The 10,942-nt window shown below is 44.8% G+C and overlaps 1 protein-coding gene across 1 annotated transcript in view; it reads left to right on the forward strand.

Annotated features, from left to right (window-relative positions):
- Positions 1–10,942, forward strand: part of Gxylt2 (glucoside xylosyltransferase 2) — a 91,167-nt gene that overhangs the window by 61,627 nt on the left and 18,598 nt on the right. Inside the window, exon 4 of the mRNA XM_021165390.1 lies at positions 7,263–7,514. Coding sequence (XP_021021049.1) covers positions 7,263–7,514 — 252 coding nt within the window. The remainder of the gene's footprint in view (positions 1–7,262; positions 7,515–10,942) is intronic.

A 10,942-nucleotide genomic window follows, 5' to 3' on the forward strand; every position in this document is an offset into this window, starting at 1 on the left:
TAAAAAAAAAAAAAAAAAAAAAAAAAAGTCCCAACTACACTGACCTATGGGAAAGCCTGTGGTGCAATTTTCTTTATTGATGATTGATCCATAAGGGATCAGTCCCCTATGGGCCATGCTACCCTGGGCAGATGGTCCAGAGTATCTAAGAAAGTGCACTGAGTGAGCCAGAAGAAGCAAGCTAGTGAGTAGTGTTCGTCCGTGGCTCCTGTTTCAGTTCCTGCCTCAAGATTTCTGCTTGAGTTCCTGCCCTGACTTTCCTTGATAATAGACCATTGCTTGAAAGTGTAAACCTAAACTGGGCGTGGTGGCGCACGCCTTTAATCCCAGCACTTGGGAGGCAGAGGCAGGCGGATTTCTGAGTTTGAGGCCAGCCTGGTCTACAGTTCCTGGACAGCCAGGGCTATACAGAGAAACCCCGTCTCAAAAAACAAAAAACAAAACAAAACAAAAAACCCCAAAACAAAACAAAAAAGAAAGAGAGAGAGAGAGAGAAAGGAAGAAAGCTAATTTAGACAATGGCCCTTAATGAAGAGCGCTGGGAAATTGACCCTCCTAAGTCACGTGTCCCACTGGAGCTTCTTCTCAAAACCAAGGCAAGGGGCAGAGTGTGGAAGGGGACAGACCTAGTGTCATAGATAAAATCACAATTCATCTCACTGCTCCCTCTTTCTCTGTGTCTGGAGCAAACGCTCCACGGGGCACACATGGTTCTCATCAGTGTGGATGGAGAAAACCGTGGCAACACTATCAAGTGGGTGACCCCAGGGACAGCCACAGGACTTGTGGAACATCCCACCTACCAACTGCTGAGCAAACATGTGTTGCAAATCTACAGGAAACATTCACAGAGATAGACCATATGCTGGGCCATAAAACAAAACAAGGCTGGGTGAATAGAAGCCATGCAGTGTTCCCTGACAACCAGGAAGCTAAGTGAGCAGTGGATGCAAAAAGATGCGGTAACTTCCAAGTACATGGTAATTCAGTACAGCAGCTGGAAATCCCCACCGGGTTAACGTGAAATCACGTGCAAGCTAAGAAAGTCTCCATGGCTATCTGAGAGGAGTGGGTCGGACGGAAGCAGATATGGAGCATATGACAGAGTCCTTGGGGGACTATTATAGTGCCTTGGTGTTGGGCAGAAAATGGAGAGAAATGGGCACATCCAGCTGTTTTGAATGTAGTTAGTCAGATTACACACACACACACACAGAGAATTTGTACCCAGTTGTACTGTGGAAATTAGACCACAGCTGGAGAAAGATGAATTTGAGAGAGAACCAGCGAGTTCCCGATAACCAGACTGTCTGTAACTAGGCTCCAGTACTCTTACACATGTTTCTTTCTCTCTTTTCTTTTTAAAAAAGATTTATTTGCGCGTGTGTGTGTGTGTGTGTGTGTATGTGTGTGTGTGTGTGTGTCTATGTATGTCTGTGTGAGTGATGCCACATGTATGCAGGTCCCCACACAGGCCAGAAAAGGACATCACGTCCCCTGAACCTCGAGTTACAGGTGATTGTGAACCACCCACCATGAATGCTGGGAACTGATCTCAGGCTCTTCGGAAGAGCAGGAAATGCTCTACCTGCTAAGTGATCTCTCCTACACCTTTAGCACATCGTTCTGAACTAGATCACTTGAAGTGGCTATCCAGAGCTGGGGCAATGGAAGGGCTGAGCAGCACTGGGGACAGATGGCCTTCCTGGGCCACCCTACTTTTCTTTGTTATAAAGTCTCTCAGCAAGTGCATTGGTTTCCTTAAAGGAGTCAGAAAGGCAGCTTCTATATACTTTTGGTAAATATTATTCTTCCTGTTATAACCCGACCAGCAATGATCCCCTTCACAGGGATACTAGCACAATTGCGGGCCTATGGGGATGGAGTGTTATTACAGTCATTTTGTATTAGTTTTTAAGATTTATTTATTTCATTTATGAATACACTGTAGCTGTCTTTAGACACACCAGAAGAGGGCATCGGATCCCATTACAGATGGTTGTGAGCCATCATGTGGTTGCTGGGAATTGAACTCAGGACGTCTGGAAAAGCAGTCAGTGCTCTTAACCGCTGAGCCATCTCTCCAGCCCTCAGCTCCATTTTGAAATGTATTATGTTGTAGACATTTTAATCCCAATCTGGTTTTTACCCTGCCTTTGAGCATTCAGTTGCCAGATAAAAGACACACTTTTATTACTTACAATAAGCCTTAAACAGCACAAGAGCTGGGCAGATACCTACCCTCTATGCTACTAAATCTACTTTCCTATTGATAAGCTCTAGTTGTTACTTACTAGGTTTCATCTGGGCTGCTCTGAACTCCAATTGGCCCACCCTCAGGGCCACGTATTTTTATGACTCACCTAACCCATGGCGGCTTCTCTTCTTGCTCTCCTCCTCCTTTTTCTTTTCTTTTCTTCTCTTCTCTTCTCTTCTCTTCTCTTCTCTTCTCTTCTCTTCTCTTCTCTTCTCTTCTTCTTCCCCTTCCCCTTCCCCTTCCCCTTCCCTTCCTCCTCATTCCCCTTCCCCTCCTCCTCTTCCTCCTCCTCCTCCTCTTCCTCCTCTTCCTCCTTCTCCTTCTTCCCTTCTCCCCCCCCCCTCTCTCTTCTCCTCTGACACCAAGCCAGGAAATCCTAACCCCCACCTATGTCTCTTCTGCCCATGTATTGGCTGTTGGCATCTTTATTTACCAATCAGAAATAACTTAGGGGCAGGGTCACTTGGGTCTATGAGCAGAATCTAGGTCTTGGGGACCACACTTAACATTATAACAAACAGCAAGACCAAACCTCAACAGTATTATTTTTTCTCATCTCTCAGCTCTGACCCTTAAAGTCTTTGGAATCAAACAGTATATTTTTAACTTTCATTGGCTCTGTGTGAATTTCACATCATGCACCCCGTTCCCACTCATCTCCCCCTCCCCTCCTACCCACCCACCATCCTGGCACCGCCCTCCCCTGCCTCAACAGAGTTTAAAAAATCTTGTTGTGGAAACTGTAGCGTGTCACAAAATGTCCCACAGTGTACCCTTTTGTCCACTCTCATGACCCCAGGGCCATCTCTCCCACAATGCCCAGCTTCTCTGCTACCTGCTAACCGTAATAACCACAGCGGCAACACTTCTTGGACAGGCAAACAATATGTTTGAACCAAATAAATGGTTGCTGTTAGAAAGAAAAAGACAGGGCTGGCAATATGACTCAGCTGGTAGGAGCATTTCCCGCTAAGCCTGACGACCTGAGTTCAGTCCTAAGAAAACACATGGTCAAAGGAGAGAACTGACTTCAGCAAGTTGTTCTTTGTCTGTAATAGAAAACAAATCCGTGAAACAGTAAGATGTTGTTATATATGAAAATGTTACCCCATTTTCATCCTAACTGGGCATGGTAATGCCCTTGAGAGGCAGAGGCCAGATGATGTCATGTTCAAGGCCACCATAGGCTGTGTAATAAGATCTTGTGTCAGAAACTAAAACCACAATGGGATGGAAAAGGACTCTGTTCATATAATTGCAACCAAGTGTATCAACTTTCCCTCTTGAAGGACACTCCTTCACGGTATAATAGCTCCCTGCTTCCTCTTCTTTCCTGGCCCCTCCTATCTTTTTTCCTTTTTTTTCTTTTTGTGTTGATGAGGGTTGATAACTGAATTTTTTATTAAAGAAAGTATCAATATAATGAAAGTGTCAATGATTAAAGACCAAAGAAAACAGTGAAAGCAATCTAGTCAATGAACTTCAATTTGCTAGTAGATTTCTGCGAGACCTGTAGTTAATAAAGGATATGCCTTAATTGGGTCTTATTCTATACAATAATAAAGAAAACGTCTCCAAGAGTTAAAGTGCCTTTCTCCCCCTCTCTAAATCTAAGGTTTTAAATTAGTTTTTTTTTCTTTTTAACACTATTTAGTGTCAGACACTTAGACACTTCTGGCAAACGATTTTATCTTACTGTAGGCCCATATGCCCCACTCCAGCAATCGTTATTTGACACATGAACTTAGAATACGTTTATACTTCAATTTTTCTTCCCTGTGAGGGAGAGGAAATATAATTCTCCCCCTCAATCTGCTTAAGTTTGTAGTTGAGACAGAGTCTGAAAGAGGAGCGAACTAAGAGAAGGAAGTTTGTCAGCAGACGACACATACATCACACGAGAGAACACACAGGGTCCCAGGGCAGGAGACTGGCTTATTTCATTATCTAACTGAGAACCATACATGTCATTACATTATTTGTCTTAGTCACTGTTCTATTGCTCTGAAGAGACACCATGACCGACACAACTCTTATAAAAGAAAGCATTTAGTTTGGGGGCTTGCTTACAGTCTCAGAGGTTTAGTTCATTATCATCATGGTGGGGAGCCTGGCAGCAGGCAGGGTAGGCATGGTGCTGGAGAAGAAGTTGAGAGATCCTGATTGCAGAGAGAGAGAGAGAGTCAGAGTCTGGCAAGAGCTTTTGAAACCTTATTTATTTATTTATCTATCCATCTATTTGGGGTGTATGTGTGTGTGTGTGCGCGTGCGCGCGCGTGTGCACAAGTACACATACTGTGGCTTGAATGTGGAGCCCAGAGGACACCTTGCTGGCCGTGGTTCTCTTCTTCCACCCTATGAAGTGTGGAACTCAGGTCATCAGCTTCCAGCAAAGGCCTTCCTCCCCGCCAGACCCCCATCCCGCCAGCCCTTTGAGAATAATAAATTGCAAAGCAACGACAAGACAAAGCAAAGCAGCTGTGAGCTTCCAGGGGAATTTTGGGAAGGGCAGAGGGGAGGGAGGGGAAGGGCAGAGGGGAGGGAGGGGAAGGGCAGTTGAGAAACATCTGCAGAGTCTCAGTTTTGAGCCGCTGAGGTCTGCAGAGGAGAATGCACCTCCTCTCTTTGGGTAGGAATGAGTGGGGGGAGATTTGAAGGGTCTATGTTTTTAGGAGTCTCTGTCCTGCTCCTAGGAAAACAGACAGGGCAGGCAGACAGCTCCCCTGTGCCCTGTCTTCAGCTGAGTAGTTCTTCATATTTGAAGCAGGCGTGTTCTGGTTTCCTTCCAAAGACGAGATCAGCAGGACAAGAAGCCCTTGGTGATGGTCTTGGGGTAGGGGTGGGGGAGGCATACAACACCAGGTTCCTAAGTATGTATGATGTGCAATTTAGTCTCACAACATGCTTGTTAACACGTTCATGGAGAGTTTACCCTCTCTCCACAGAACACTAGGGTTTCTGAATGATGCAGACTAGTGCCAACCTGTGACAAGTTTTACCTTTCCATAGGAAATAGGGAAAAATAAGAAGAATGTGGGGTAGTTGCTTGTTTGTATTGAGACAGGGTTTCTCTACAGCTAGCCTCAAACTCAGAGATAATGCCAGCTTCTGCCTCCAGAGTGCTGGGACTAAAGGCATGCGACACCACACCCAGCTGAATGGTAGATTGGTAGATTTTTTTTTAAAGGAGGTGGGTTATACTCTCAATTGCAGAATTCATCATAATTCTGAATGAAATCAGGATCGTCGAGTGTTTGGGGTTTTGGTTTGGTTTGAGACAGAATTTTTCTGTGTAGTCCTGGCTTTTCTGGAACTTGCTCTGTAGACCAAAGTGGCCTAGAACTCAGATTCTGCCTGCCTCTACCTCCTAAGTGCTGGGATTAAAGGCGTGCATTACCATGCCTGACGAGTTCATTTTATTTTGATGAAATATAATCAAATTATTTTTAATTTTATATACTAATTTATAAAATCCGTAACTCTAATAGACGAGAAGAGAAAGAGCCTGGGGTTAGCAAGTAGGCGTTGAAATGACTCCAGTTGAAGTTCCAGCAAAACTGAATTGCATGGTACCTGCGTTCACACTGTTAAACGCTGGGGATCCAAACAAGTGCTATATTAATCTACTCAGCTCCCCAGTGAGACACGAGTGACTGGTTGCTTAAACAACAGAAACATGTTTCCCACAGTTCTGATTGGGAAAGTCCCAGACCTGGATGCCAGCAGGGTTGGGTTTGGGCAAAGGTTCTCTCCTTGATGTGCATGACTGGCCGGCCACCTTCTCACTGTGTCAGAATGGGGCAGGGAAGAGAGGGAGGGCACTTTCTGGTCCCTGATGTCCAAAGGGCACTAATGCATTATGATGGCATCCTTACGACCTCAGTTAATCCCAGTGGCCTTCCAAAGCCATATCTCCAAATACTGTCCCTTGAGGTGCCAGGGTTTCATTGTGGATTTGGACGCAAAGGCACACACATGTTAATTCATAGCATGTAAGGTTACATTGAGGACTCAGAGAGAGTTAACTCTTCCCTTAGTTAAGCTGTTCTGAAGTTTGGGGAACAACAAAATGAGACGAATGGTATTATTGTTAACTCATGCTTTAAAGTTTCACACTCCAGGGCTGGAGGTGCACGTGCAGGGGTGTCCCCTGCACCCGAGAAGGCTAGAGAAAAGATATGTAGCAAGCAAGCCTCCTGGTAAATAAAAGTCTATGGTGTGTGTGTGTGTGTGTGTGTGTGTGTGTATGTATGTATATGTATGTGTGTGTGTGTTTTAAAACTCAGAGCAAGAATATTCGATGACATCCAAAAATTATACAAAATTCCACTTTCAATGTTCCTTCTTGCTGTTTGGATTACAAACACCCTTGTTGGCTTACAAGCTGTCATTGCTGCTTATAGGATAAATGGCAGTGCTAACTGGTTGCAACAGAGCCTGCATGCGGTGTGGACTGTCTGGCCCCATACAGGAGAAGTTTGTCAAGCCCTGATCTACAAAAGTAAACAGCCAATGACTTGCTTTTTCTACTCCCAAATCCAAACAAGCTGAGAACATCATCTTAGAAAGATATGAAGCAGCGTCCTAGAGTCCTCCATCCCAGAGCTTGGGGTGGGCCTGGAGAGGGGCCACATGGAATTGCCACTATCTGGCTATTCCAATAAAGAACTCAGAGGGAAAGGCAAGTGATCTACTTGTGGGAGGAAAGAACAAACAAAAAGAGCTACAGTGTTCCATTGATGTTTCCGGTCTCATCTCTTTTAAAGGCTGGTCCGTATACAAGACCGGAAGTCGGGCCAGTCTAGAGCCGGGTTTATCTGCCCTTAAGTCTCTACTCCTTGGCTGACACACATCCTTGGGTAACAGGATGGGTGGCAGAGAAGAATGGGAGCTAAGAGTGGCACCTGGTATAGAGTCCGACATTGGTCACAACCGTGGCATTTTTCGTGAGGAGCCACTCTCATTGTTTTTGGTTTTGTTTTGTCCCCGCACCTTGTACGCAAAGGCGATCTTAAAGGACGTGGACTCGCTTCTCTACGTGGACACTGACGTCCTCTTTCTGCGGCCCGTGGATGACATCTGGAAGCTTCTGAGGCAGTTTAACTCCACCCAGCTTGCTGCCATGGCCCCAGAGCATGAAATCCCGAAGATCGGCTGGTACAGTCGCTTTGCCCGGCATCCTTTCTACGGCTCCGCCGGGGTTAACTCCGGGGTCATGCTCATGAACTTGACTCGCATAAGAAATACCCAGTTCAAGGTAAGAAAGAGCTCATATAAAGCCCAGGAGTTAAGGATGATGGTGGCCAACCCCTTAAATCCCAGCACTCAGGAGGCAGGGGCAAGCAGATCTCTGAATTCAAGACTAGCCTGATCTACAGAGTGAGTTCCAAGACAGACAGGATAACATGGAGAAACACTGTATCAGGAGAAAAAAAAAAAAAAGGAGGTAGTCTTTCCAGTAGGGACACACTGGGATGCTTCCGGGTGTGGCTGTACTGATTTGGCCTGTGGATGTGGATGGAAGGATCCAAAGGAAAGTATTTGAAACATTGTGGGATGTTGCTCAGAAAACTTCAGGTGGCTGTAGAATGTGAAGCCTCATAGTCTCCATTCAGAAATACTGTGATGCTCCTGAATTATGTAGTGTCTGAACTGTGCCAATCCAAGGCTTCGAAGCTCATATCCAATCAGAATGACTCTAGAGGTGTATTTATGTGAGTATGCTGATCTCTGTGCATTGCTGATCAGGGTCTCTTTCCTACTAGTAAAATAATAAATAAGAAGAACCAAAATGAAGGTCTTGAGATACAGTCCCCATTCTCCTGTTATGAAGAATAGGAGGCTGGGAGATAGCTCGGTTGGTAAAGTGCTTCCTTTGCAAGCCTGAGGACCTGTGTTCAATCCACATGTTTTAAAAAAAAAAAATCCAGAAAATATCTTTTAAAAGTCAGGCAATGGTGGTGCATGCCTTTAGTCCCAATACTCAGGAGGCAGAGGCAGGGGAATCTCTGAGTTCAAGGCTAGCCTGGACTACAGAATGAAGGACAGCCAGGGCTACCCAGAGAAACACTATCTTGAAACTAAACAAAAGCCAGATGTGGTTTGTCATCCCAGTGCTGGGGCAGCAGAGGCAGGCAGATTGCTGGGGCTCACTGCCCAGCTAGTTTATCCTACATGGTATGTTCCAGGCCACTGAGAGATCCCATCTCATAAAATAAGTGGATGGTCTCCAAGAAGCAACCTTTGATGCTCATTGGCCTTCCACCAGCACTTGCATACATGTTCTCATTCACTTACATACAGGTTTCTACCACCACTAACATGAATGCCCACATACCTGTACATACACACACACACACACACACACACACACACACACACACCAAAAAAGGAAGACTAGCTGGTGTGTGTGTGGTCTGTATAAGGCTTCAATCGACAGCATGCCAAAACGATGAAAAATGAAAAAGAATAGGCCAGGGTCTCCGTATTAAAAGAACCAGCACTCACATGGCAGCTTATGACCATCTGTAACCAGAGGATTCTCTTCTAGCCTTCATGGGCACCTGGCACACATGTGGTGCACAGACATCCATGCACACAAAACACTCTGTCTTAGTGTTTCATTGCTGTGAAGAGACACCATGACCAAAGCAACTCTTATAAAGGACAACATTTAATTAAGACCAGCTTATAGGTTCAGACATTCAGTCCATTATGATCATGGTGGGAAGCACGGCACCATGCAGGCAGACATGGTGCTGGAGGAGCTGAGAGTTCTACATCTTGATCTGAAGGCACCCAGGAGATACTCTTCTACAGGTGTCTGTGAGCACTAGGAGCCCTCAAAGCCTGCCCTCACAGTGACACACTTCCACCAGCAAGGCCACACCTATTCCCACAAGGCCACACCTCCTAATAGTAGCATTTTCCATGGGCCAAGCATTTTCAAACCACCACACACCCACCCACACACATAAATTAAAAAAGAAATTAAAAACAGGCCATTCTGTATAATACTATCAATAATACAATTTCCAAAACTATCAAGTGAAGAAAAAAATAATCATACTTTTATGCCTTAGAAATTTCCAGAAAAATGCCTGAGAGACCTTTAATTGTTCATTGTAGAAGCTTTTGTGAAAAGTAGGAATACAATCTAGAAAGGGCAGCAGAAAAAAATCCACTTTGTAACTTTTAATCTTAATGTACTAGTTGAATATAGTGAGTATGTTATTTTTAGTTTGAAAATAATTTTTCTGGGGGCTGGTGAGATGGCTCAGCAGATAAGAGCACTGACTGCTCTTCCGAAGGTCCTGAGTTCAAATCCCAGCAACCACATGGTGGCTCACAACCACCCATAATGAGATCTGATGCCAGATGATCTCACCCATAATGAGATCTTCTGGCACATCTGAAGTCAGCTACAGTGTACTTATGTATAATAATAAATGAATCTTTTTTTAAAAAAAATAATAATTTTTCTGAAATAAGAATAGGACAGATATGGTGGCACACACCTATAACCACAGCATTTGGGGGGTAAATGCAGGGACCCCACATTGAAGGCCAGCCTGGGATATAGTGCAAGACATACCAAAATTTGTTAATTAAATGAAGGAATAAGAAAAGAAAAATGGTTTCCCCATTAAATGCCTTGACTCTGTGATCACTGTTTTGTTTCTTCAGATACAAAATAGTTCTAAGATAATTTTTTAATGAATAGAGCTAAGAAAGTGGTATAATTTCAGCAAGTTTTTAGAAATCACAGGCTTGACCTGAAGAGAAGACTCGGTGGGTAAAAATGTATGTGTTACCAAACTGATGGCTGGAGTTCAGAGCTCTAGAACCCCTGTAAAACTGGACACCATCACCCTGCACAGTGACCTGCAACCCCAGCACACTAAAGGCCCAGACAGGAGCAGTGCTAGAAGTTATCAATCAGCTAGCCTGGAATCAGCAGCAAAGAGACTGCGTCTCAAACAAGGTCGAAAAGGCAGGGCCAGCTGTCAGAAGGCTGTCCTCTCATTCCCGTGTGTGTGCTGTGATACACGTGTACTTGCATGCACACAAACACACACACACACATACCACGGGAAATCTCACACATCCCACACACCAAAGAAAAGAAAAGGAAAGGAAAGGAAAGGAAAGGAAAGGAAAGGAAAGGAAAGGAAAGGAAAGGAAAGGAAAGGAAAGGAAAGGAAAGGAAAGGAAAGGAAAGAAAAGGAAAGGAAAGGAAAGAAAAGACTGATGAGATGGCCCAACAGGTAAGGTGGGGGTGTGGGGAGGTCCATCTGACAACACAATCCTGATGCCCTGAGTTCCATCTCTGTAACCCACATAAAGGCAGGAGAAAACTAACTTTACAAAGCTGTCCTCCAGGACCTCCACATGCACCCCATGGCACATGGCGCCACACATACACACACACACACACACACACACACACACACACAAATAATAAACAAGCTTTAAAATAAAAGGGGAAAAGATAAGAAACCCATAGACTTTCTCCACTTTTTGGTCTACTCTGCATTCATAGGTACATTCCCCCACCCCAACTCTACCAGTTGTGATTATAAAAAGATAAAGAGGTATACAAGTATGTTCTATGGGAGTGTGGTGAAGTGTGGGGGTAGGGGGTGCCTCGGCAAGCCCATGCCAAGGCATCCCTTCCCCCCCCCC

The sequence above is a fragment of the Mus caroli genome, chromosome 6, assembly GCF_900094665.2.
Source record: "Mus caroli chromosome 6, CAROLI_EIJ_v1.1, whole genome shotgun sequence".
Taxonomy (NCBI): domain Eukaryota; kingdom Metazoa; phylum Chordata; class Mammalia; order Rodentia; family Muridae; genus Mus; species Mus caroli.